The sequence below is a fragment of the Musca vetustissima genome, unplaced genomic scaffold (assembly GCF_032173495.1).
Source record: "Musca vetustissima isolate MV318-11 ecotype Yass unplaced genomic scaffold, APGP_CSIRO_Mvet_v1 utg60551, whole genome shotgun sequence".
Classification (NCBI taxonomy): domain Eukaryota; kingdom Metazoa; phylum Arthropoda; class Insecta; order Diptera; family Muscidae; genus Musca; species Musca vetustissima.
Genome location: NW_026873089.1, coordinates 60,144 through 85,639, shown reverse-complemented (window position 1 = coordinate 85,639; position 25,496 = coordinate 60,144). Strand labels below are relative to the sequence as shown.

Genomic DNA, 25,496 nt, shown 5'->3' with positions numbered 1-25,496 from the left:
GAAGGAAGTGGAACGAGTGCAGAGCGTGTGGGGATGACAGTGAAACGCTCTGGAACATTTCCTGAGCCATTGTCCAGCATTTACATGCCTTCGCAGACAATTCTTGGGAAATGACACTCTTCACGGACTAAGCGATCTGAGGGGGTGTGAATGGAAAAGATTGAAGGAGTTCGCAAAAAAAACACGGAATTCCTAGATTCATAGGGAATCAAACCCAAATGTTTTTCCTCACATGGCTTATGTGTATGTCCTTTTCATGTTGGACATGTGTTGGATCATCATGCAAAGGAATTGACAATTGAAACCCACTGGGTTAACGAAATCCGGTTAAATGTAAACGTACTACAAGTGAAGTTCCCAGATTTAAAAAATACATTGGGTAATTACATGCGACAAATTTAAAGGTACGGTTACTTTGAGGTAGGTTATTTAGGGGCAAATCGATGAAAAATGAGTAATTAAAAGGGGGTAATTAAACGTGAAATTTTGTAAGGGATTGTACTGAAAATAACTGGGTATTCTTAAATCGGATTAATTAACCGTGGAAGGTAATAAGGCGTGAAGGTAATTAATTGAAAGGGAAACACGTTTTTAGCTATGCGTTGAAAAAAATGTCAGATAGATACAAGCACTTATTGCATATATTTTATAGTTGACAGAAGAGGCCACCAGCTACAGAGTTGCTTTTTTGTTATTCACCTCATGTTGTCCTACCTTTTATTATTGTACCATGATGCAATAATAAGGTGATGTATCAAAACAAAAACCGTGGTTTTTGTCTCGACCATCTGTCAAATTTTTCCACATAATATTTCACATGGTTGGCAACACTGCACATCAAACTCAAATAGAAATTACCCACTTTGACAGTTAATCAAGACATCAGCTGCGCTAAATGGACTACCTATTCATTGTGCCATGTATTGTACCATGATGCAATAATAAGGTGATGTATCAAAACAAAACCCTTTGTTTTTGTCTTGATCATCTGTCAAATTTTTCCTTATAATATTTCACATGGTTGGCAACATTGCACATCAAATTCAAGTAGAAATTACGCACTTTGACAATTAATCAAGACATCGGCTGCTCCAAGTGGACTACCCATAATACAAAAATAAGGTGATATATCAAAACAAAAACCTTACTTTTTGTCTCGATTATCTGTCAAAATTTTTCATATAATATTTCAAATTGTTGGCAACACTGCACATCGAATTCATGTATAAATTACGCACTTTGGCAGTTAATCAAGACATCAGCTGCTCTAAATGGACTACCTATTCATTGTGCCATGGTCTCGACCATCTGTCAAAGTTTTTCTTATAATATTTCACATGGTTGGCAATACTGCACATCGAATTCAAGTAGCAATTGCCCACTCTGACAGTTAATCGAGACATCAACTGTGCTAAATGGACTACCAGAAGAAGCCACTACCTACTTCCTCTAGCCCTCTATGTTAGGAAATAAAACAATTTGATTTTTTTTTTAATATTTTTTAGGACATTTATTTAACTCTTATTTTGTTTTATGTTTCTTTTTTCTTCTTCTTATATTTGTTTATTTAAATTTATTCCCTTTTGATGTTTAATTTACGTTTATAGTTATTTTTATTTTTTTGTATATATATTTTTTATTTATTTCTGTTAAGTTTAATTTTTATTTTATTTTTTAAAAAAGCAAAGCACACTGACAAAAAATTTGAAACATTTGCCCGAGCCGATGCTTATAACTTTTTTTATTTGATTAAGGTGTAAATGTTGATAATGTTTTACCATTGATTTTAAACATTTCTGATTAGATTTAATTGTTTAGCACATTTAGGTTTAAGTATTTGATTTAAGTGTGTGGGTGTGTTTTGTTTAAAAAAGGTTTTAATGATTTTTTTAATATAGATTAGAAACACAATAAAGGCGTTAAAGATTAAACGTTTCATAGTGGACATTGAGTTTGGAGCTGCCACAACAAAATGACACGGCGTTATTTTTGCTGTGGTTGGCAACGCCTTTACTGTGATTATTTGTTTTTGGCCACACATAATTCAATGCCAACTGTCAAACGTTTGTCTTCATTTTGTTTCTAACCTTAATTTATCAAAAAATATTTATTTAATTTTTTTTTAAAGATTAAAAATAAAAAATAATTAAATATCAGTTGCTTATTTAAATATTTTTTTTAATAATTAACAACGATTTGGGTTTTGTGTGTAAATGGGGTTTATATATATTTTTATTTATTTTATTAAGATACTTTATTTGTTGTTTGTAATTTATATATTAATATTTGTGGCAAGTTGTTGTTTGTTTTGACATTTATGCAGGTATGGTGAAATGTTTACTTTTGTTTTTATTTTTTAAGCTTCTTCTTCTTCTTTTTGTCATTTTTCTTAAATGGTCTTTGGTGGTGGATAAAGTTAATAAATATTTTGTTGTTAAGTTTATTTTTTATTTAATTTATTTAAAAACCTTGTTTAATATATTTTGTTTTTGGGTTTGAGAATATATATTTTTTTAAATTTATTTTTATTTTTTTTTTATAAATAAAGTAACATTTATTAATTTTTTATATATTTAGTTAATTACAAAATATTGGTGTTGCACTCTTTAATACTAAATTATGTTATAGTAGAAAAATTAAAATATAAATTTGAACTGAAAAATATAAAAATCTTAATTATTTTATTAAATACCTTTTATATAGTCCTGTTTTTTAAATGAAAAATAGCAAAAATAAAAAAAAATCCTTTTTTTAATTTCCCATTCTTCTCACCATTATTCAAGAGATCCAAGAGGTTTTGTTTTATTTATATATTTATTTTTTATACTTTTATTTAATTTTTTTCGATTCAGTACAATTTTAACAAGTTGTCAATTTGTTTTGTTAAGTGTAAACATTGTTTTTTAAATAAAATATGTATTTAAATAAATATATTTGTGTTATTTTGTTTTAAATAAATATTTTTTTTTTTAATATTTAAATATTTTGTATTTAATTTGCGGTTTTGATTTTCATGTCATGTTTAGATCTGCTTGAAACCTCTTTATATCAACGAACCCATCTTTTTTTGTTTTTGCTAAATGACCCATATTTCTGTTTATTTTCATTGTGTTTCTTCAATGTTAATCTCTTGTTTCGTTACTTTGTTTTTTGAATGCGCAATTAAATTCGTTTTGAATTTTCTACAGTATTTTTTTTTTTCAAAATTTATATTTAATTGTAGTGTTTAGATTTTTGTTTTATGTTTTTTTTTTTCATTTTTTACAAATTGTAATTCTCCTTGTTTAAAGTAATTTTAAAGTAATTTCGTTACCAGATTCTTGTTTTTTATATTTGAGGGTTATTTTTTTATCTTTGGATAGTTTTAGTATTTCTGTGTGTGAATCCCCAATTTCCATAAATCGACATATCAAAATGCGGTTAAATGATTTCCAGTGAAAATCAAGAAACATCTGGTTGCTATAAAATGTATTTTCTCTAATAAAAGTACGTTTAGATTTACGACCAAGCCATTCGATTTCAAATGTCAATTCTATAGCGTATACGTCAAATATAATCCAATGATTAAGATTATGTATACACTATCGAATTGACAATTGAAATTGAGTGGATTTAGTAGTCTTAACGCGTTTTATAAATGTATTTTCAGAGTTGCATTTTCAGGCAATACGTCTTATGTGAACGTCGGTTTAGAATTTATTTTTTAAATCATAAAATGCAACACTGATTTTGTACATATTTGGGAGAAAGAACCAAAAAAGATCAAACGCATAAAATCGAGTTTTTTACGACAACGACAAATGGTTCCACCAAGGCAATGGAAGGGCAATGCCTTCAGCTTTTGAGAATAAAAGGGGATTTGGTGCTCATCAGTTTTAAAATAGCCTCATATTTCCCGGGATTGTTTACTTTTCGAAGCCTTTCTACCCTCGCAAGCTTTAGCTTATTTTCTTCGGCACTGAAACGCTTATCCAATCCTTAGGAGTAATATTCGTGTAGACCAGGCAATCAGCAATATGACAAGGAATAAATGGATGATACAATACATAATTATCAGGAACAAAATAGACCACAGATGTGGATTTAAATTTCACTTCACCTGCCAGATCTCAATACGATCCAATAGGTTCAAACTATACGTTTATACTCACTCGTTTATACTAGAGTTGGGCATTCTTGTTCACGGAGGAGATCGATCTTTCTCCTTCCTATTTTTTAAAAATTAACTAGTTCCGTAATATATTTCCATTGCTCCAAGGTCTATTAACGAGGTCATACTGGGGACCAGCTGTATCTCATGTTTGCTGTCAAAATTCATTATTGTGTAAACAAAGCCCAACTTTTTGACAATAATTTTCCTGGCGACCTTATTTTAGATCTTGCATTGCTCCATATGCATAGTTCCGACAATGGCACAATGAATAGATATGTATTATTATAAGGAAATTTTTAACAGATGGTCGGGACAAAAACAAGAGTTTTTGTTTTGATACATCACCATATTATTGCATCATGGCTCCGACGATCAGAGAAAGGAACCAGATAAAATAAAGGAAGAAGATTAGAAAAAGAACCAATAGGAACTAAAAAAACTGGATCTAGTTCCTAACGTCCCATTATCGGAATAATTCCAATGAACTAGTTCGTTTCGGAACTACCATGATAATAAAGTGATGTATTAAAACAAAAACATTTGCTTTTGTCTCGACCATTGCACAATGAACAGGTAGTCCATTTAGCACAGCTGATGTCTCGATTAACTGTCAGAGTGGGTAATTTTACTTCAATTCGATGTGTAGTGTTGTCAACCATTTGAAATAATATAAGGAAAATTTTGACAGCTAATCGAGAAAAAAACAAAGTTTGTTGTTGTGATACATCACCTTATTTTTGAATCATGGTCTCGACCATACGATATTTCACATGGTTGGCAACATTGCACATCGAATTCAAGTGGAAATTACGACCTTTGGCAGTTAATCAAGTCATCAGCTGCGCTGAATTTATTGTGCCATGGGAACTACCCAACTCTAGTTTATAATGACTCTTCACAGGTGGCGGATCGTGGGAAGCGCAATAATTTATTGGTTAGCTGCGAATGAATAAGCAGTCATGCACTGATGGCTCACGCCGAAGGACTTTCAAATTGGAAGGACTGCACGCAAGACAGACGCGCCTGGAAATCTTTTTTAAGCTCGACTTATGGAACAAATATTTATGTCACAAGCCAGATGAGTAAGTAAGCATAGTCAATAGTTCGGACTGTCAACGAGTAATTTTGGCTCCACATATAACTAACTAAATTCCATAGGTTCCCGGTCTAATTCCCAAAATTATGACTTCCAAACGCTGAAGTATTATTAGAACTTCGTCCATCAGTGCATACGGTTTGCAGTCAGGGACAGTAAAGAGAAAACAATCATATGAAATAGAACTTTTTACCGGATTAACCTCCCCTAAGAGATTTATTTGCCATATAAAACGGCATTTACTTTAGAACTTTTTACCGGATTAACCTACTTTATGAGGATTTATTTGAAATATAAACAATGGAATTGATTGTTAACTACTGGGTCAACGAAATCTGATACAATGTGCGCGCACTATAAGTAATTATATTAACAATTTATATCTGCCGGATTTACTAAATCCAGTACAATGTAAATGTAATATAAGATTGAAGAAGAAGTCCGAACATAGAATTACTAGAAGCTTAGGGATGCAACATCTCATGATGTGCTCTTCTAACTTTCTTTGCCATTCTAAAGCATACAACAGGACCTTTCACTGCCTTTTGTGGTGAAAACACCGCTCAACAAGACCTATCTCATATTTTATGGAGTCTTTGTTGAATTTTTCGATCTGTTGCAAACAAAGTGACAAATGGTGCGTGTAAAATCGTATCGAAAATTTGAAGGATCAATGCATGGCACAATGAATAGGTAGTCCATTTAGCGCAGCTGATGTCTCGATTAACTGTCAAAGTGCGTAATTTCTACTTGTTGCCAACCATGTGAAAATGTATAAGGAAAATTTTGACAGATAATCGAGACAAAAACAAAGGGGTTTTTTTTTGATACATCACCTCATTATTGTTTCATGGATTAATGTTAGCAAGGTAGATATACAAGGTAGCCGCATCGGTGAAATTCTATAACAAACAAACGGTTGTTGTATTTTGATATGTGAAAAATATTTTGCCAAAACAAACAGATTGACAAGATTTTTTTTACACAAATTCTTGTAGAATATGTTAATAAAAGTATTGCCAATAAAGCTCTTCGAATTTATAATTTTTTTTTAATTTTTTGGTCCAACATTACAACAACATTTTTGACATTTATTTGCTCCAACAGCTGGGCCGATGAGGCAACCTTATTAAATATACCTTGATGTTAGGGATAAGTAAATCGACTTTCGAATAATCGACTTTTTGTATTGAAAAGTCTAAAACTCGAAGTCGACTTTTGATCTTTGAGGAAATGGCAAAGTCGACTTTCGATTTTCTTCATAAATTCTTCTTCTTATCACAAAGTCCAAAAATTACGCTTTCTCCAACTTTATTTTATCTGTTGCCAACTATTTATATCATGACATAATTACATTTGACTAATCGAATAAACGACTTTTTGTACTGAAGTCGACTTTTGATCTTTGAGGAAATTGCAAAGTCGACTTTAAATTTTCCTCATAAATTCTTGGTTTATTATTACAAATCCAAAAATTACGCATTCCAGAAGTTTATTTTATCGGTTGCCAACTATTTATATCATGGCATAATTACAGAAGGTAGTCTCATTTGAGAAATTAATAATGGCAACCCTTTTTAATTTGGTACTCATCTATCAATTTCAAATTGTTTGACATGACTTGTATAATAATGCATAATTATACAAGGTAGTCTCATGCAGTCATATGTTTCCATTTTTTTTTTCATAAAATTGCCTTTGACGGTATTCATATTTCAAATGTATTCATATTTTTAATGAAAATATCTTCCTTCGAAATGTACGCATATCATGTGTTCAGTGGCAAAAATTGTTAAATCATTTAAATTTATACAAATTTGTAAGTCCTTGCCTCTGAAACTTATAAATATAAGATTTAACAACCATGGTTAAATCTTGAGAGCCATGTTCAGTTTTAGAAAATATATTTTATTTAACTTATTGAAAATATGCCAATCGATATACATAAAAATGTGTGGAATTTATTTTTCATTTTATTTAAATTTGATAGATGAGTTCCAAATAAAAAAAGGGTTGCCATCATCAAATTCTCAATGTTACAGTTTTTATCTCACCCTGTTTATTGAATAAAAATAGATTTCCCCACAAAATGTTTTTGTATTAGGAAAGATCAGACGTTTTCGAATTGATTTGTAGTACGACCTCTTCATAGGTCAGACACCTGGCCCTCAATATATTCTTAAATGTTTTCACCATTTGTTCACGTAGCGAACATGGTTTTTAAATAATAAAGATAGTGAACGTCTTGCTGTGGGTCTCTTGGCCAGTCCAAGAACAAATGGTCAACCTTCAAAGAGCATTGGAGGTGAAAACCCGTGACGTGGCGGAGTTGCGCGCAAGGAATAAAGAGCTAGAAGTTGCTCTAAAAAGATCAGAAGACGGCAATGGTTGCCTTAAAGAAAGGGCGCATGCAAGTTATAGAGAGGCAAGTGATACATACATCAAATGTTACTATCAAGTACGTAAGCTTGAAGGTGAATTGGTAGCGGCTGCAGAGAAGGCCCAGGCAGCAGAAAAATCCTGGGAAGAAGAGAAAAGGAATCTGTTGAATGAACTGGATCTTTCGGAGAAGAACCGTCGATTAGCAGAGGCAGAACGTGACCAGTTGCCCAGACGAATGGTTGCCAATACCAATAAGCAGCGGCAAGAAATAGCTCCAGACGAGTTGGCCATGGAAAAGAACGATGGAGTGGCTGATGCGGAGATACCTGTTATGGAACAGGATTCGGATGTGACGATGAATCCGATGAAAAAGCAAAGGAAAGAGGGAATATATACTAAGAAGAAGAAGCCGCCAGTGGATAATTGTTTTGCCGATATGAAGGTAAAGCCGACGGACAATGACTGTTACCCGACAGCAACATATGATTGGGGCTGTGAGCCGTTGGTTATTAATGTTCCGACGAGGAAAATTACGGCTAGAAATGCAGATATGAAGATGAAGCAGGCGGACAATTGCGAGGAACCGACAACACAAAATGATTGGAACAGTAAGCGAAAGCCGAAAATTATGAATCTTCCGGCCAGGAAGATTGTCGATATAAATCGTGGAAAGGCGGCCGGGAAGTTGGATCCAGCAGTCACATTCAATGGTGCACCACGTAATAAAGATGACGTTCTGCCGAAGAGGGACGAATTTGGTGCCAAGAAAAATGCTGAAGAAGAAGGGGAAGGTTGTCCCACAAAAATGAAGTCTGCGGTCAGAAGCGGGAACAAGCTGAAGAATGAAGCCGCGGCTATGATGAGGTTGGCAAATGGCGCAGCCTGGAGATTGATGCTGCCGGCCAAAGATGTGGACAAGCCATTTGGAAGCCGTATGACCGAGAAGCTGAGGATGACTATGGCCAATGGTTCTGGATGGAAGATGAAGCCGGCAGACAAAGGTGGAGGTGCCGATATTAGAAGCTGGTTGGGGAGATGGCGGTGGTACCTGGAGGCGATCACCTAGCTGTTCTTTTATTTCTTTATAATTCAATTTTTGATATTTTATAATTTTTATATCTTGGAATAGTTTATATTTTATATTCATTTTCTGGCCCGCAAGATGTTCACGTAGCGAACATGGTTTTTAAATAATAAAGATAGTGAACGTCTTGCTGTGGGTCTCTTGTGTAAAAGAGAGAACATTTAGTTAAACAGGGATCTATTTTTGTATACAGTCCGCTTGAGATATGGGTACTTACGCAAGCAGATGAGACAGCTCTTGGAGTGTTTGAGAGAAAAATTCTCCGAAAGATTTATGGGCCGATCTACGTTGACAGTGAATATCGCTGTCGAATGAACCATGAGTTGTACCAGCTATTCTTGGACATCGACATTGTTAGACGTTGTGAGCTGCAGCGACTACGTTGGCTAGGTCATGTTGTGAGAATGAATGAATGGATGCCCCAGCCCAGAAGGCATATACAAGTGAACCAGCTGATTGTTCACGCAGAAGGGGAAGGCGACGAATACTATGGGAAAGATCAAGTCGAAGACAATATTGCCGAAAATGGTCTTTCCTGGAAATCTTTACTAAGCTCGGCGATTGGAACGAAAGTTCTGTCACAAGCCAGCTAAGTAAGTAATGTTTTCTTATTATGAAGGATCAGACACTTTTCAATTGATTTTTAGTACGCCCTCTTAATAAGTCAGAAGCCTGACCCTCAATATAATCTTAAATGTTTTCATCATTTGTTATTCCTTGTACAATAAAATACGTTTTTATGGCTTCAAAATAACTATATTTTTTGGTTGCTATTTTACGACGATCTGACCACTGTGCAATGCATACCAATTTTCATTTATATTCCTAATTTCCCATTAAAATACAAATTTCATTAATAAACTTCATTTTAAACTGAAAAAAACTAGCCTGTGTAAGCACAACATAAACTGAAGAGAGAAAAAGTGACGATTACTGCAGTAACGCAACGTAACGTACGCATTCATGAGTAACGTGTGCACTAACCACGTTGTTGTAAATCACTCATTTAGCCATTGTTTACATTGTCGCAATGAAAATTTTTAAGAGGATTTATATGATGAAAATATACGAAAATTTTTAAATATTCAATATGGTTATTAGGGATTGTATTAAGTAGAGTATTTATTTAGTGTTTTTGTGTTAATGTTTGATTTATTTTTTATATTTATTACGATTAATATATTTAAAGATTATTATTAAATATGTTTTATTTTATTTTTTGGTTTTTTTCTTTGAAATATTTATAATCTTAAGATTAAGTTTAGTCCCTAAATTTGGTATTTTACGGTTTTTGTTTTAATTCATACTCGTGTTTTGACAGCTGTCAGCTGTCACTCGTTCAGCATATCTCTAACTGTGTTTAAATAGCCATTCATAAAGTAAATCAATTTCTTTAAATTTTCATTTTCGTTATATTTGTTGTTTTTGTTTTCTTTAATTATTTTGTTGTTGTAAATATGTAAATATTTTTTGTTGTTTTTGGTTTTTTTATTTATATTCTTTGTTTATTTTCACTTGTTGTTGTTGTTTGTCCATGTTAACTTAAAATATTATAAAGGAATGTATAAAATTAAGTTTAATAAATATGGGTTGTTGTTGTTTTTTTGTGTTTTTTTTGTTGTTGTTGTTTGCTTATATGAAGACATTGCTTGTTTCCGGCTCAAAGAGAATGTGTTTGTTTTTTTTTGCGAATTTCGTTTGAACTTTTTTTTTTAACACATAACATATTTATGTATGTATATAAATAATTGTTTCTTGATGAATATATTTGTATGTATGTATAAATGTATGTTTTATATCTACTTTGTAGTTATAAGGAGGCGGGGGGTTTTCATTTCTGTTTTTTCTTTTTTCTTCCTTGTTTCATTTTGTTTTTTCGTTTTGTTTTAGGATCTTAGTTGCCACTTTGTTTTCACTCCACATTTTTTAAACACCTTGACTCAGACTCTCCTTAGACAATGGCAACATTGTCTGATGATGATGATGATGGTCCATGGCCTGATGATGATGATGCGGTATTATAAACGGCGATGTCAACATTTGCAATGGACTAAAATTGGAATAACTAAAACTTTAAGCTGTAACTTTTTTGCGAAATTTTTTGAAACTGTTGTGATTTTGAAATTTTACGAAATAGGGGAACTTACTCGGGAAAATGTGTAGTTGGTGTGGGTGTTGTTGTTACCGGATTACGTACCGCATGCAGCGCTTGGGCATTTTTGGTTCTAGCTAATAGTGTCATAACCGTGCGTTTGGTCGGATTCATACTGGAACGTGGCACGCCCAGCAGAGGGCGTTTGCGAGTCAGATTGCCAGCTAAGAGAGAGGGGAAAAAGAAACAAAATTAAAAAATAATTGGATTTTTACAAAAAAAAAAAAAAAAAAAAATACCATTTACCAAAAATCGGACGAAAATACATATGTGGGACCTATATCTAAATCTGAACCGATATTCTGGAAACTTAACACACCTTATTCTAGACTAAATTCAGTACGCTATGCCAAATTTTGTGAAAATCGAAAGATATATAGGGTCTTCGGTGCACCATTTACATTAAATCGGACGAAAATATATATGGGAGCTATATCTAAATCTGAATCGATTGTCATGAAACTGAGCACACATTATTCTAGGCTTATTTCAGTAAGCTGTACCAAATTTTGTGCAAATCAAGATATGGTAGCTATATCTAAATCTGAACCGATTTTCACGAAATTTAGCACACATCATTCTAGGCTCAATTCAGAACGCTGTGCCAAATTTCGTGCAAATCGAAAGATACTAAGGGACTTTGGTGCACCATTTACATAAAATCGGGCGAAAATATATTTGGGAGCTATATCTAAATCGGAACCGATTTTCACGAAACTTAGCACACATTATTCTAGGCTTATTTCAGTAAGCTGTACCAAATTTCGTGCAAATCGAAAGATATTTGGGGACTTTAGTGCACCATTTACCATAAATCGGACGAAAATATATATGGGACCTATATCTAAATCTGAATCGATTTTCACGAAACTTCGCACACATCATTCTAGTCTCAATTCAGTACGCTATGCCAAATTTCGTGCAAATCGAAGAACATATAGAGTATTCGGTGCACAATTTACATTAAATCGGACGAAAATATATATGGGAGCTATATCTAAATGAGAATCGATTTTCATGAAATTTAACACACATCGTTCTAGACTTTATTCAGAACACTATGCCAAATTTCGTGCAAATCGAAAGATATTTGGGGACTTTAGTGCACCATTTACCTTAAATCGGACGAAAATATATATGGGAGCTATATCTAAATCTGAACCGATTATCACGAAACTTAACATACATCACTCTAGGCTCAATTCAGAACGCTGTGCCAAATTTCGTGCAAATCGAAAGATATTTGGGGACTTTAGTGCACCATTTACCTTAAATCGGACGAATATATATATGGGAGCTATATCTAAATCTGAGCCGATTTGTACGATATTTAACACACATCATTCTAGGCTCAATTCATTACTCTATGCCAAATTTCGTGCAAATCGAGTCTTCGGTGCACCATTTACATTAAATCGGACGAAAATATATATGGGAGCTATATCTAAATCTGAACCGATTTTCACGAAACTTAGCACACATCATTCTAGTCTCAATTCAGTACGCTATGCTAAATTTCGTGCAAATCGAGGAACATATAGAGTCTTAGGTGCACCATTTAGATTAAATCGGTCGAAGATACATTTGGGAGCTATATCCAAATGAGAATCGATATTCACGAAACTTAACACACATCACTCTAGGCTCAATTCAGAACGCTGTGCCAAATTTCGTGCAAATCGAAAGTTATATAAGGACTTTGGGGCACCATTTGTCTTAAATCGGACAAAAACATATATGGGAGCTATATCTAAATCTGAACCGATTTTCACAAAACTTGGCACACATCATTCTAGGCTCAATTCAGAACGCTGTGCCAATTTTTGTGAAAATCGAAGGATATATAGGGACTTTGGTGCACCATTTGTCTTAAATCGGACGAAAATATATATGGGAGCTATATCTAAATCTGATGATAGCGTAGGGGATGATAGGTATCAAGCAACGGCTCTGATTGGCTTTAACATGGCGAAGTCCAGGCTTATCTTGGTCCCTTTTTCATCGCAATTGTGGACACTGGCCTCCCCGCGGTGCCACCTGGGATAGCTATTTTCATCTCCCGTTGAAATAGTGAGCTAATATATGTCGCGAGTTCACCCATAAGAACTATAAAAAAATGGGTTGAGGCGTCGGGTTAGTTGCCCACTCTCGGAAAACCGAACCTACTATGAAAAAGCAAAGAAAAATAAAACCAAACCCCTCCCCTAATGTTGACGACCCTCACAAACGTATAAAGGACCACGATCTGCGAATCTGCACTTGAATGTGCGCACATTGTACAGAACAGGCGCAGTGTTCGCGGTTTGGCGGAGATGTACTCAAGAAGTACAAAGCCGATATTATTGCCTTATAGGAAATGCGATGGAAAGGGACAGGCGTAAGTAAATCAGACGATTACGCCCTATATTATAGCTGCCATGAGACGAGACATGAATTTGACTGCGGATTTATGGTTAATAGGAGAATGAAAGACCTCTTCTCCAGATTCACTCCAGTAGATGAACGAAATGCCATAATCCGTATAAAAGCGAAGTTCTTCTACATCCGTCTCATTTGCGCCCATGCTCCGACCGAAGATATGGATGAACAGACCAAAGACATATTCTACGAGCGGCTAGAAACAGCATATGACCGTTGCCCTGGTCATGACATTAAAATTCTACTAGGAGATTTTAATGCAAAAATCGGACGGGAAAATATCTTTGGCCCCACCGTCGGAAAATTTAGCCTTCATGAAGAACCATCCGACAACGGCTGTTGAGGTTGATTGATTGATTGGTAGTTAGCAGCACCGGATTCCAGAGCATCTCGATATACATAAGGCCACCTGGATCTCTCCTGATCCAAAAACGAGAAATCAAATTGATCATGTTGTGATAGACGGAAGGCATTCATTCAGTGTTTTAGACGTCCGATCGATCCGAGGAGCAAATATCGATTCGGACCATTACCTTGTGGCAGCCAAGGTATGAACCCGTCTTAATGTAGCAGCAAAGGTGCGATGTAAAACAACACGGAAACTCGACGTCGAAAAGCTGCATACGCAACCGGTAGCCGAGGCCTACTCCGCTCAACTTACCCAACTGCTTGACGAAATCACCTCTTGTCCCGATAATATTATAGAAACACAATGGCAAAGAATTGCTCACTACCTACAAACTGCAGCAAAAGCAACGCTTGGGTACCAAAGACTACCATCAAGAATTCCATGGTACGATCAGGAGTGTCGTAATGCTACTGATGTGAAAAACGCAGCGTATAGGGCAACCCTGCGGACAGTAGCAACACGTAACGTGATGGAGAATTATCGGGAGAAAAGGAGAGAGGAGAAACGTGTTTTCAGAAAAAAAGTAGAAAGAACAAGAAAAACGTGAGCGCGAGCAAATCGAGAGGTACAGAAGTCAGAATGAAGTCCGAAAATTATACCAACGGGTAAAACACCAAACCGAAGGCTTTGGTGCAGGCACATCCTCCTGTAGAAATGAAGAAGGAAACCTGGTGACAGATACAGACAGCGCGTTGAGGATCTGGAAGGAGATACAGGATACAGACAGTGTTGAGGATCTGGAAGGAGGGTTGAGTATCTGGAAGGAGCATTTTGAAGGAGCTTCTGGTATCAAATAGTGGCATTGAAGAAGATACCCCAGAACCAATAAGACATGATGGTATAGAGTGTATAGCACCTAACCAAGATGAGGTCATATAAGCAATTAATCGGCTCAAGAACAACAAAGCAGCAGTAGCCGATGGGTTACCAGCCGAACTATTCAAGACTGGTGGCCAGATGCTGGTCAGGAGTGTATGCACCAGCTGATTAGTACAATTTGGCTAGATGAATGCATGCCCGATGATTGGAACCTCAGCATCCTGTGTCCCGTGCACAAAAAAAGGAGACAAGATGATATGTGCCAACTATAGAGAAATAAGTCTCCTTCCTATCGCATATAAAGTGCTATCCAGTGTGCTGTGTGAACGATTGAAGCCAATGGTCAATGACATCATTGGACCATACCAATGCGGCTTTAGACCTGGCAAATCCACCATTGACCAGATTTTCACTCTGGAAAATCCCACGAAAAGCACATCGACACATCCCTCCTATTCGTCGACTATAAGGCCGCTTTTGACAGCCCTATCCGTTCAGAGGTGTTCAAAGCCATGTCTACGTTCGGCTATGCAGGATAACTTTAAGTGGCACAAGATCAGCAATTAAAGTCGGGAAGGAGCCTTATCGGAGCCCTTCAATACCGAACGAGGATTCAGACAAGGTGACAGTTTGTCGTGTGATCTTTTTAAACATCCTGCTGGAAAAGGTCATACGAGACGCAAAGGTGAACAGAAATGGCACTCTGTACCATACTTGCTATGTTACTCGCCTACGCCGATAACATCGACATAATGGGTCGAACATTGCGAGCGGTAACAGCCACCTTTGAACTGAAATCGAGAAGAAGTCTGCAAAAGTGGGTCTGACAGTAAACGGCGAGAAGACCAAGCTGGTATGGTATCAACGCGCAAGACGTCCACTAGACTCGGACCAACTGTGGAACTTGAGAACTACAGCTTCGAGGTAGTTAAAGACTTTATATACCTTGGTACCGCCGTCATAAACAAAACGAATGACATCAGTTTTGAAATTCGGAGAAGGATTGTGATGGCCAACAGATGCTACTATGGTCTAAGTAAGCAGTTTAGAAACAAGGCCACCCTCCCGCCAGACCAAACTCACACTTTACAAGACGCTGATACTACCCGTGCTATTATATGGATCAGAAGCATGGGTACATGCGCAAGCAGATGAGGCAGCTCTTGGGGTGTTTGAGAGAAAAATTCTCCGAAAGATCTACGGGCCGATCTGCGTCGACGGTGAATATCGGCGTCGAATGAACCATGAGCTTTACAATTTATACGCGGACATCGACATAGTCAGTCGTATTGAGCTGCAGCGACCACGGTGGCTAGGCCATGTTGTGCGGATGAATGATAATGTCCCAGCTCAAAAGGCATATCAAAACGAGCCTGATGATTTCATTAATTTCAATATTTTTAAAATCCCCAACATTCCCACAAAATCCCCGAAACTTCGCCAGATATTTACCGAAAATTGAAAATTTTCCAAAAATATCCCAAATATAAATTGAAATAATAAAAAAATGTGATATCTGTTCTATTCTGTTGAAATCCCGAATTTCCAGGGACCTATTAAGGGAAACCCTGCTTTTCTGGGACTCACCTATATTAATTGCCTTTACATTTCTCAGGGCAGGATGTAACAGTGTTCCCGATGTCTCTAAAAAAGTCAATGCCGAGGCGGCTGTAGGATCTGTGTCTGTGGGAGGTAATGTCAGACCTGTTGTGGGCTGGGTGGGGGCCAAACCGGTCATTGCTGCGGGATTGGGTTTTAAAATGCCACCCATGCCAGCGGCGGCTGCGGCCACGGCCGATAATTGTTGCTGCAGTGTTACGGTCATGGCACAGGGATGATGGACTGCAAAGGAAGAAATTCAGACAAAAATATAAAATTTAGAAATTTTTAAAAATCAAAATCCCATTCGGAAGTCAGAACTTACTTGGTGCCGCATTTGTTGCCAACTTCAATGGATCCGCTGCAATATTTGTTGTCACCATACCCGCCATACCATTACTGCTGGGTGCCCTTAATCTTTCCAGCTTCTCCGTGGCCAGACAATCCATACCCGTTGATTCTTCCGATTTTTCATCATTCGATGTATCCATGTCGGTGATGCCACCCTCAATTAGATGATTGGGACTTAAGGCCAATTCCTGATCACTGGAATTGCCGCTGTTTATGTTATTTATACTCCCATTGCCATTGGGATTTGTCGAGGTGGTCAGGGCCTGCATTTCCCACATTTGTTCCTGTCGTATGTCATCGTGATAATCCTGGAAAGAAAATAACCCAACAAAATAGAATTAGAATTTCTTGACTCAAAAATTAAAAAAACCAACAGGTAAATTTCAAAGTGTTGCATTTCTCCACCCTTCCACCATGTTGCTGCACTTGAGCTGAAGGTGGAACCTCCCTGCCGTTGCACACCATACTCTGCCATGGAACTTGTCAAGTGCTCACTTGGTACTTACTTTCTCAAAGCTCTGAGCAGAGCAGAGGTCATCCGAACAAAAATATCATGAAATTATAATATTTTCCTCAAAATGCCACTTCAGGTTCTGCACTCAACAGAAAGTCAACAAGCAAAGTCGTGCAAAACGGACACCTTAAGCCTCAGAATGCAAAATAGTCTTTAAGAGAAGCGAGAACAGGGATGCAAGAGGGGTGGACGCCAAAACACGAAATTAAAATATATTTGAAAAAATTTAACGGAAAAATTGCAAAATGAAATAGGACAAAAAAGGCGCCTGAAAGTATGCAACAAATTTTTAATTTAAACAACCTTTAGAAGATCTAAAGGCCTGGATTTTTTAAAGAATTTTTATAGCCCTCCTAAAGGCCTTAAGGCGTGGATTTTTTAAAGAATTTTTATAGCCCTCCTAAAGGCCTTAAGGCGTGGATTTTTTAAAGAATTTTTATAGACCCCTAGAACATCTTAAGGCGTGGATTTTTTAAAGAATTTTTATAGCCCTCTTTAAGGCCTTAAGGTGTGGATTTTTTAAAGAATTTTTATAGCCCTCCTTAAGGCCTTAAGGCGTGGATTTTTTAAAGAATTTTTATAGCCCTCCTAAAGGCCTTAAGGCGTGGATTTTTTAAAGAATTTTTATAGCCCTCCTAAAGGCCTTAAGGCGTGGATTTTTTAAAGAATTTTTATAGACCTCCAACAAGCCTTAAGGCGTGGATTTTTTAAAGAATTTTTCTATGGCTCATCAATGCCTCAAGGCGTGGATTTTTTAAAGAATTTTTATAGCCCTCCAACAGGCCATAAGGCGAGGATTTTTTAAAGAATTTTTTATAGCGTGGATTTTTTAAAGAATTTTTATAGACCTCCAACAGGCCTTAAGGCGTGGATTTTTTAAAGAATTTTTATAGACCTCCAACAGGCCTTAAGGCGTGGATTTTTTAAAGAATTTTTATAGACCTCCAACAGGCCTTAAGGCGTGGATTTTTTAAAGAATTTTTATAGACCTCTAGAACACCTTAAGGCGTGGATTTTTTAAAGAATTTTTATAGACCTCTAAACACCCTAAGGCGTGGATTTTGTAAAGAATATTTATGAGGCACCAACAGCCCAATAGGCGTGGATTTTTTAAAGAATTTTTAATGACCTCTAGAACACCTTAAGGCGTGGATTTTTTAAAGAATTTTTCTAGACCTCTAAACGGCCTGAAGGCGTGGATTTTTACAGAAATTTTCATAGCCATTCTAAGGCCTTAAGGCGTGGATTTTTTAAAGAATTTTTATAGCCCTCCTTAAGGCCTTAAGGCGTGGATTTTTTAAAGAATTTTTATAGACCTCCAACAGGCCTTAAGGCGTGGATTTTTTAAAGAATTTTTATAGACCTCCAACAGGCCTTAAGGCGTGGATTTTTTAAAGAATTTTTATAGACCCCTAGAACACCTTAAGGCGTGGATTTTTTAAAGAATTTTTATAGCCCTCCTAAAGGCCTTAGGGCGTGGATTTTTTACAGAATTTTTATAGCCCTCTTTAAGGCCTTAAGGCGTGGATTTTTTAAGGAATTTTTATAGCCCTCTTTAAGGCCTTAAGGCGTGGATTTTTTAAATAATCTTTATAGACCTCCAACAGGTCTTAAGGCGTGGATTTTTTTAAAGAATTTTTATAGCCCCTCTAAAGCCTTAAGGCGTGGATTTTTTAAAGAATTTTTATAGCCCTCCTAAAGGCCTTAAGGCGTGGATTTTTTAAGGAATTTTTCAGAGATCCTTTAAGGCTCTAAGGTGTGGATTTTTTTAAGGAATTTTTCAGAGGTCCTTTAAGGCTCTAAGGCGTGGATTTTTTAAGGAATTTTTCAGAGATCCTTTAAGGCTCTAAGGCGTGGATTTTTTAAAGGAATTTTTCAGAGATCCTTTAAGGCTCTACGGCGTGGATTTTTTAAAGGATTTTTTCAGTGATCCTTTAAGGCTCTAAGGCGTGGATTTTTTAAAGGAATCTTTCAGAGATTCTTTAAGGCTCTAAGGCGTGGATTTTTTAAAGGAATTTTTCAGAGATCCTTTAAGGCCCTAAGGCGTGGGTTTTTTAAGGATTTTTTTTTCAGATATCCTTTAAGGCCCTAAGGCGTGGGTTTTTTAAGGATTTTTTTTTCAGATATCCTTTAAGGCCCTAAGGCGTGGGTTTTTTAAGGATTTTTTTTCAGATATCCTTTAAGGCCCTAAGGCGTGGATTTTTAAAGAAATTTTTCAGAGATCCTTTCCACAATAATAAACCGAACAACAATAATCTCTACTCCTCTCTCTCTCTCTTTATTATAACATTGTTATTGTTTTGACATATGAGTGACAATTTATTGCCCTTGTTAGCTGCACTACTACTACTACACTTGTTATTGTCAGAGTTTAACAATTAACAGGTTGATATGTGGTGGTGTTTGTTGTTGTTGTTGCTGCTGCTGATGTTGTTATTGTTCAACATTATTAAAATTTCATTGGTTGACAAATTGAACAAACTAGAGAATAACCACATGCAAACTATGTGTTGTTGATATGGAATGGGTATTAGAGTGTCTCGAACAAAAAAATGAAAGAACAATATCAATTCAAAAATTGAAGAACGTAGTGAAATCCAAAATATTGTTTTTTAATAAAAAAAAAATATAGCCATCGTCCCTGAGACACCCTTATATACACATATAAATTCCTTCTCTTTAACCTATAATAACAGTTACAGATGACAGATGGAATTGTAGCAGCAGCAGCAACAGTATGGCAATGACGAGGACTAAAAAAACAACAACAACATGCCAAGCCATTGCCAACTGTCACAAGTGTTGTGTAGAACCATATTTAATGGCCAAAGTTGCAATACTTCACATAAACCATTCTCCGAACTCGCACACACACACACAAACCCACAAAACAAATAAATATATTTGTGCTTAAATAGGTATAAATATGTGTATGTATTTATGTGTGTGTGTGTGTGTGATTGAGTGGATGTGTGGGTATTTGTCTACTTTATCAAATGGACACTTGAACATGTACATTTATTTTGTTGGATATATGAATGAAGCCATGGGTTTTCCGAACAAGCGAACCGCACACACATACACACATAATCAGTGGCTACTGGCTAGTAAATACAAACAGCTAAGGACGTGAACACAGGCAGAGACACTGAGAGAGGGAAATTCTTTGGAAAGGATATAAGGCATTGTGTAAAAAATCCGAGCCTCAAGGCCTGTTGGAGGGCTATAAAAATTCTTCAAAAAATCCACGCCTTAAGGCCTGTTGGAGGGCTATATAAGGTCTTCTAGGTCTTCTAATGGTCTATAAAAATTCTTTAAAACATCCACGCCTTAAGGCCTTCTAGTGGTCCAGAAAAATTCTTTAAAAAATAAATTTTTTTTTAAAGAATCCAGAAAAAATCTTTAAAAAATCCACGCCTTAAGGCCTTCTAGTGATCCAGAAAAATTCTTTAAAAAATCTACGCCTTAAGGCCTTGAACAGGTCTATAAAAATTCTTTAAAAAATCCACGCCTTAAGGCCTTCTAGTGATCCAGAAAAATTCTTTAAAAAATCTACGCCTTAAGGCCTTGAACAGGTCTATAAAAATTCTTTAAAAAATCCACGCCTTAAGGCCTTCTAGTGATCCAGAAAAATTCTTTAAAAAATCCACGCCTTAAGGCCTTCTAGTGATCCAGAAAAATTCTTTAAAAAATCCACGCCTTAAGGCCTTCTAGTGATCCAGAAAAATTCTTTAAAAAATCCACGCCTTAAGGCCTTCTAGTGATCCAGAAAAATTCTTTAAAAAATCCACGCCTCAAGGCCTGTTGGAGGTCTATAAAAATTCTTTAAAAAATCCACGCCTCAAGGCCTGCTGGAGGTCAATAAAAATTATTTAAAAAATCCACGCCTTATGGCCTTCTAAGAATCTATAAAAATTCTTTAAAAAATCCAGTCCCTTAAGAGGTCCATAAAAATTCTTTTTAAAAAATACACACCTTAAGTCCCTTAATAGGTCCATAAAAATTCTTTAAAAAATCCACGCCTTAAGTCCCTTAAGAGGTCCATAAAAATTCTTAAAAAAATCCACGCCTTAAGACCTTCTAAGAATCTATAAAAATTCTTAAAAAAATCCACGCCTCAAGGCCTGTTGGAGGTCTATAAAAATTCTTTAAAAATCCACGCCTCAAGGCCTGTAGGAGGTCTATAAAAATTCTTTAAAAAATCCACGCCTTAAGGCCTTGAGGAGGTCTATAAAAATTCTTTAAAAAATCCACGCCTTAAGGCCTTCTAGTGGTCCAGAAAAATTCTTTAAAAAATCCACACCTTAAGGCCTTCTAGTGGTCCAGAAAAATTCTTTAAAAAAACCACGCCTTAAGGCCTTCTAGAGGCCCAGAAAAATTCTTTAAAAAATCCACACCTTAAGGCCTTCTAGTGGTCCAGAAAAATTTTTTAAAAAATCCACGCCTAAAGGCCTGTTGAAGGTCTATAAAAATTGTTTAAAAAATCCACGCCTTAAGGCCTTGAAGAGGTCTTTAAAAATTCTTTAAAAAATCCACGCCTTAATGCCTTGAGGAGGTCTTTAAAAATTCTTTAAAAAATCCACGCCTTAAGGCCCTTAAGAGGTCTATAAAAGATCCTTAAAAATTCCTCTTCTTAAGGCCTTGAGGAGGTCTATAAAAATTCTTTAAAAAATCCACAACTTAGGGCCTTCGAATGGTCTATAAAAAGTCCTTAAAATATCGTTAAGGCCCTGCTGCAATTTTTTGCTATTAAATGTTACTTTCGAGAATCCTCCTCCACTAAGCCAGGCACTCATGTGTGAGCCCCACAACAACAACATCGACAACATCAAAATAAAATGTAGACAACTGCAATTAGTTGCAATGGTTGTTGTGTGCGACCACAGATGTCAGAAACTTTCAGCAAACTACACACAAACATGCATCCTGACTACACATCGACCCACCCCGGCAACAGAAACCCTACCTGGCTGTGCATAAATAACCATCTCTATCGTTTTTCCTGCAACACCAACAAACAAAGTAATTACGCAAATTATTTGTTTTTTTACTTTTTTAAGTGATTTGCCAGGAGGAGGGCGGGCAGGCGGGTCTTGCCACCCGCCTCCCAACCTCCCATGGTTCGCAGAGCACAAGGTTTCCTATTACATAAATTGTTATATTTACACAAAAAAACCTGTAACCGCAAAACTTTTTTATCACAACACAAATGATGACGATATTGTTGTTGTTGCTATTATTTTATGTTGTTGTTATTTTCTTGAACTTACCGGCACCAGAAATCTTCGTACTTCCGCCAAGGCATACGCTATGCGAGCATGGGCTTCCGCCGGTGCAGCAAATGTTGAAATCTCCACATGTAAATCTTCGAAGAGGTGTGCATAACGACTGTCACCGCTGCCGCGCAGCTCTTCCTCCTTTTTACGATCGCGCATCGAACCGCGACCGAGCACCGCCATTTTACACATGGTCTCTTCCTGTAAACGTTTCATGGAGTTTCCTTTGGGCCCGAGCAATTTGCCAACGAAATTGAACTGTCAAAGAGAGTAGGAGAGACGGAAAATAAATTGATGGAGATAAGACGAAGAAGAAGAAGAAGATGTTGTGCTAATGTGAAATAAATATGATACAAAAAAAAATCGAAAACAAAATGTGTAATAGATAAGGACACAAGGGCATGCAAGGACTTTCAATCGAATTTTATGGGGGCTAGGAAATTAGAAAGAAATAAAATAAAAATTTAAGGCCTTAAATTCTTAAAAAAACCTACGTATGTAAGTATTTTTTTTTTAAAATCCACGCCTCAAGGCCTTCTATGAATCTATAAAAATTCTTTAAAAAATCCCCGCCCTAAGGCCTTTGAATGGCTTAGAAAATTTCTTTAAAAAATCCCCGCCTTAAGGCCTTTGAATGGCTTAGAAAAATTCTTTAAAAAATCCACGCCTTAAGGCCTTTGAATGGCTTAGAAAAATTCTTTAAAAAATCCACGCCTTAAGGCCTTTGAATGGCTTAGAAAAATTCTTTAAAAAATCCACGCCTTAAGGCCTTTGAATGGCTTAGAAAATTTCTTTAAAAAATCCACGCCTTAAGGCCTTTGAATGGCTTAGAAAATTTCTTTAAAAAATCCCCGCCTTAAGGCCTTTGAATGGCTTAGAAAATTTCTTTAAAAAATCCCCGCCTTAAGGCCTTTGAATGGCTTAGAAAAATTCTTTAAAAAAATCCACGCCTTAACGCCTTTGAATGGCTTAGAAAAATTCTTTAAAAAATCCACGCCTTAAGGCCTTTGAATGGCTTAGAAAAATTCTTTAAAAAAATCCACGCCTTAAGGCCTTTGAATGGCTTAGAAAAATTCTTTAAAAAATCCACGCCTTAAGGCCTTTGAATGGCTTAGAAAATTTCTTTAAAAAATCCACGCCTTTAGGCCTTCTAAGAATCTATAAAAATTCTTTAAAAAATCCACGCCTTAAGGCCTTTGAATGGCTTAGAAAAATTCTTTAAAAAATCCACGCCTCAAGGCCTTTTAGAGGTGTAGACAAATTCTTTAAAAAATCCACGCCTTAAGGCCTTCTAATGGTCTATAAAAATTCTTCTAAGAGTCTATAAAAATTCTTTAAAAAATCCACGCCTCAAGGCCTTCTAAGAATCTATAAAATTTCTTTAAAAAATCCACGCCTCAAGGCCTTTTAGAGGTCTAGAATTTTTTTTTTTTTTAAAATCCACGCCTTAAGGGTTTGAAGTGGTCTAAAAAAATTCTTTAAAAAATCCACGCCTTAAGGGTTTGAAGTGGTCTAAAAAAATTCTTTAAAAAATCCACGCCTTAAGTCCTGTTGGAGGTCTATAAAATTTCTTTAAAAAATTCACGCCTTAAGGCCTTCTAATGGTCTCTAAAAATTCTTTAACAAACCTAAGCCTTAAGGACTTTCTGAGGTCTATAAAAATTCTTTAAAAAATCCACGCCTTTTGGCCTTTAAAAGGTCTCGAAATATTCTTTAAAAAATCCACGCCTTTTGGTCTTTTAGAGGTCTACAAAAATTCTTTAAAAAATTCACGCCTTTTGGTCTTTTAGAGGTCTACAAAAATTCTTTAAAAAATTCACGCCTTTTGGCCTTTTAGAGGTCTAGAATTTTTTTTTTTTAAAAAATCCACGCCTTAAGGGTTTGAAGTGGTCTAAAAAAATTCTTTAAAAAATCCACGCCTTAAGGCCTTCTAATGGTCTCTAAAAATTCTTTAACAAACCTAAGCCTTAAGGACTTTCTGAGGTCTATAAAATTTCTTTAAAAAATCCACGACTTATTGGCTTCTAATGGTCTAGAAAATTTTTTTAAAAAATCCACGCCTTATGGCCTTTAGGAGGTCTATAAAAATTCTTTAAAAAAATCTATGCCTTAGGACTTTGAAGAGGTGTAGAAAAATTACTTACCTTTGGATGATCCCTAACGGGCACTGCCACTTTAACGGCCACCTTTACCGGTCGATCTCGCGTTATGTCCAACATTTTTGTTTTTTCTGCAATGAAAAATAAAAAATAAATTTCAAAGAAAAATTAAAGACAATTTTTAATAATTTTTTTTTTTTTAGAACTTATAGTGGTGTTATATCCTCTTGGTCCTTTAGAAATGAAAGTGAATTATTTCTCCCCCATCCTCACCTAGAAAAAAACAGATAATTTTCTTCTCACGATTTGTTATTTATGTCACCTCATTTCATTTGTCATTAATAATGATTTTTTTCTTTTACTCCCTACTTCTCCATTACAATGGAGAAGATATCATTTTCATCGTCATCTGTAGACTCCCCGCCCCCTTTCTCTTTTGGAAACAATTTAATTTTTATTAATAGCTAAAGGAAGAAGATATTTGGAATCCATTCCCTTCATCTGTGATGTTGTGTGTGACGACACACACCTTGAGAAATGAACATGATTTAGCAAAACAATAAAACTTGTGAGGGAGATGGTAAGGAACTCTGGCAAAGGAGAGGGACAGCTGGGTCTCATTATAAATAGAGTGTCAAAAAAAAAAAAAAAAAAAACTACAAAAAAAAAAAAACAATAAAAAATGACACATCATTCTTATTATGATTATTTCTATAATGTGTGTATGTAGGTGTATGTGTGTGTGTTTTGTGTCTAAACTCCCTGTATTAGTGGCTGCATGTAGGGGAATAATCACTAGATTATGTCTTAGCTAACTACTGCGCTCTATATCCACATCAGGCAAAACCCGGCACGCGTGCTCTCTCACGAAAGTAAATAACAGCATACTCTCATGCACATTCAATTGAAACAACTGTGAAAACCCATTGATACACACACACACGCACACATCGACAACGCAAATTTGTTATTCTCTGCCCGAGCCTGCTCTATATCATCAACAAGACACACTTCTAAACCACACTTAAGAGGGCGAGAGAGAGAGAGACGACACCTCTCTCTCCCCTAAGTAGGAGTAGTTGTTTCAAACAACTACTTTAAGTGTTGTCTTGTGGTCGTCGCCGTCGTCGTCGTGTAGATAGGT

General features: G+C 35.9%; 1 protein-coding gene across 1 annotated transcript; it reads right to left on the bottom strand.

Annotated features, from left to right (window-relative positions):
* Positions 1-10,641: 10,641 nt before the first annotated feature.
* Positions 10,642-24,482, bottom strand: LOC133322680 (protein held out wings). Its single transcript, XM_061531649.1, has 6 exons — positions 24,398-24,482; positions 22,248-22,511; positions 16,438-16,771; positions 16,101-16,355; positions 10,863-11,031; positions 10,642-10,765 (listed from the first exon to the last, which is right to left on the bottom strand). Exons 1-6 carry the CDS (start codon positions 24,470-24,472, stop codon positions 10,642-10,644), a joined length of 1,221 nt encoding a protein of 406 aa, XP_061387633.1. The 5' UTR covers positions 24,473-24,482.
* Positions 24,483-25,496: the final 1,014 nt, after the last annotated feature.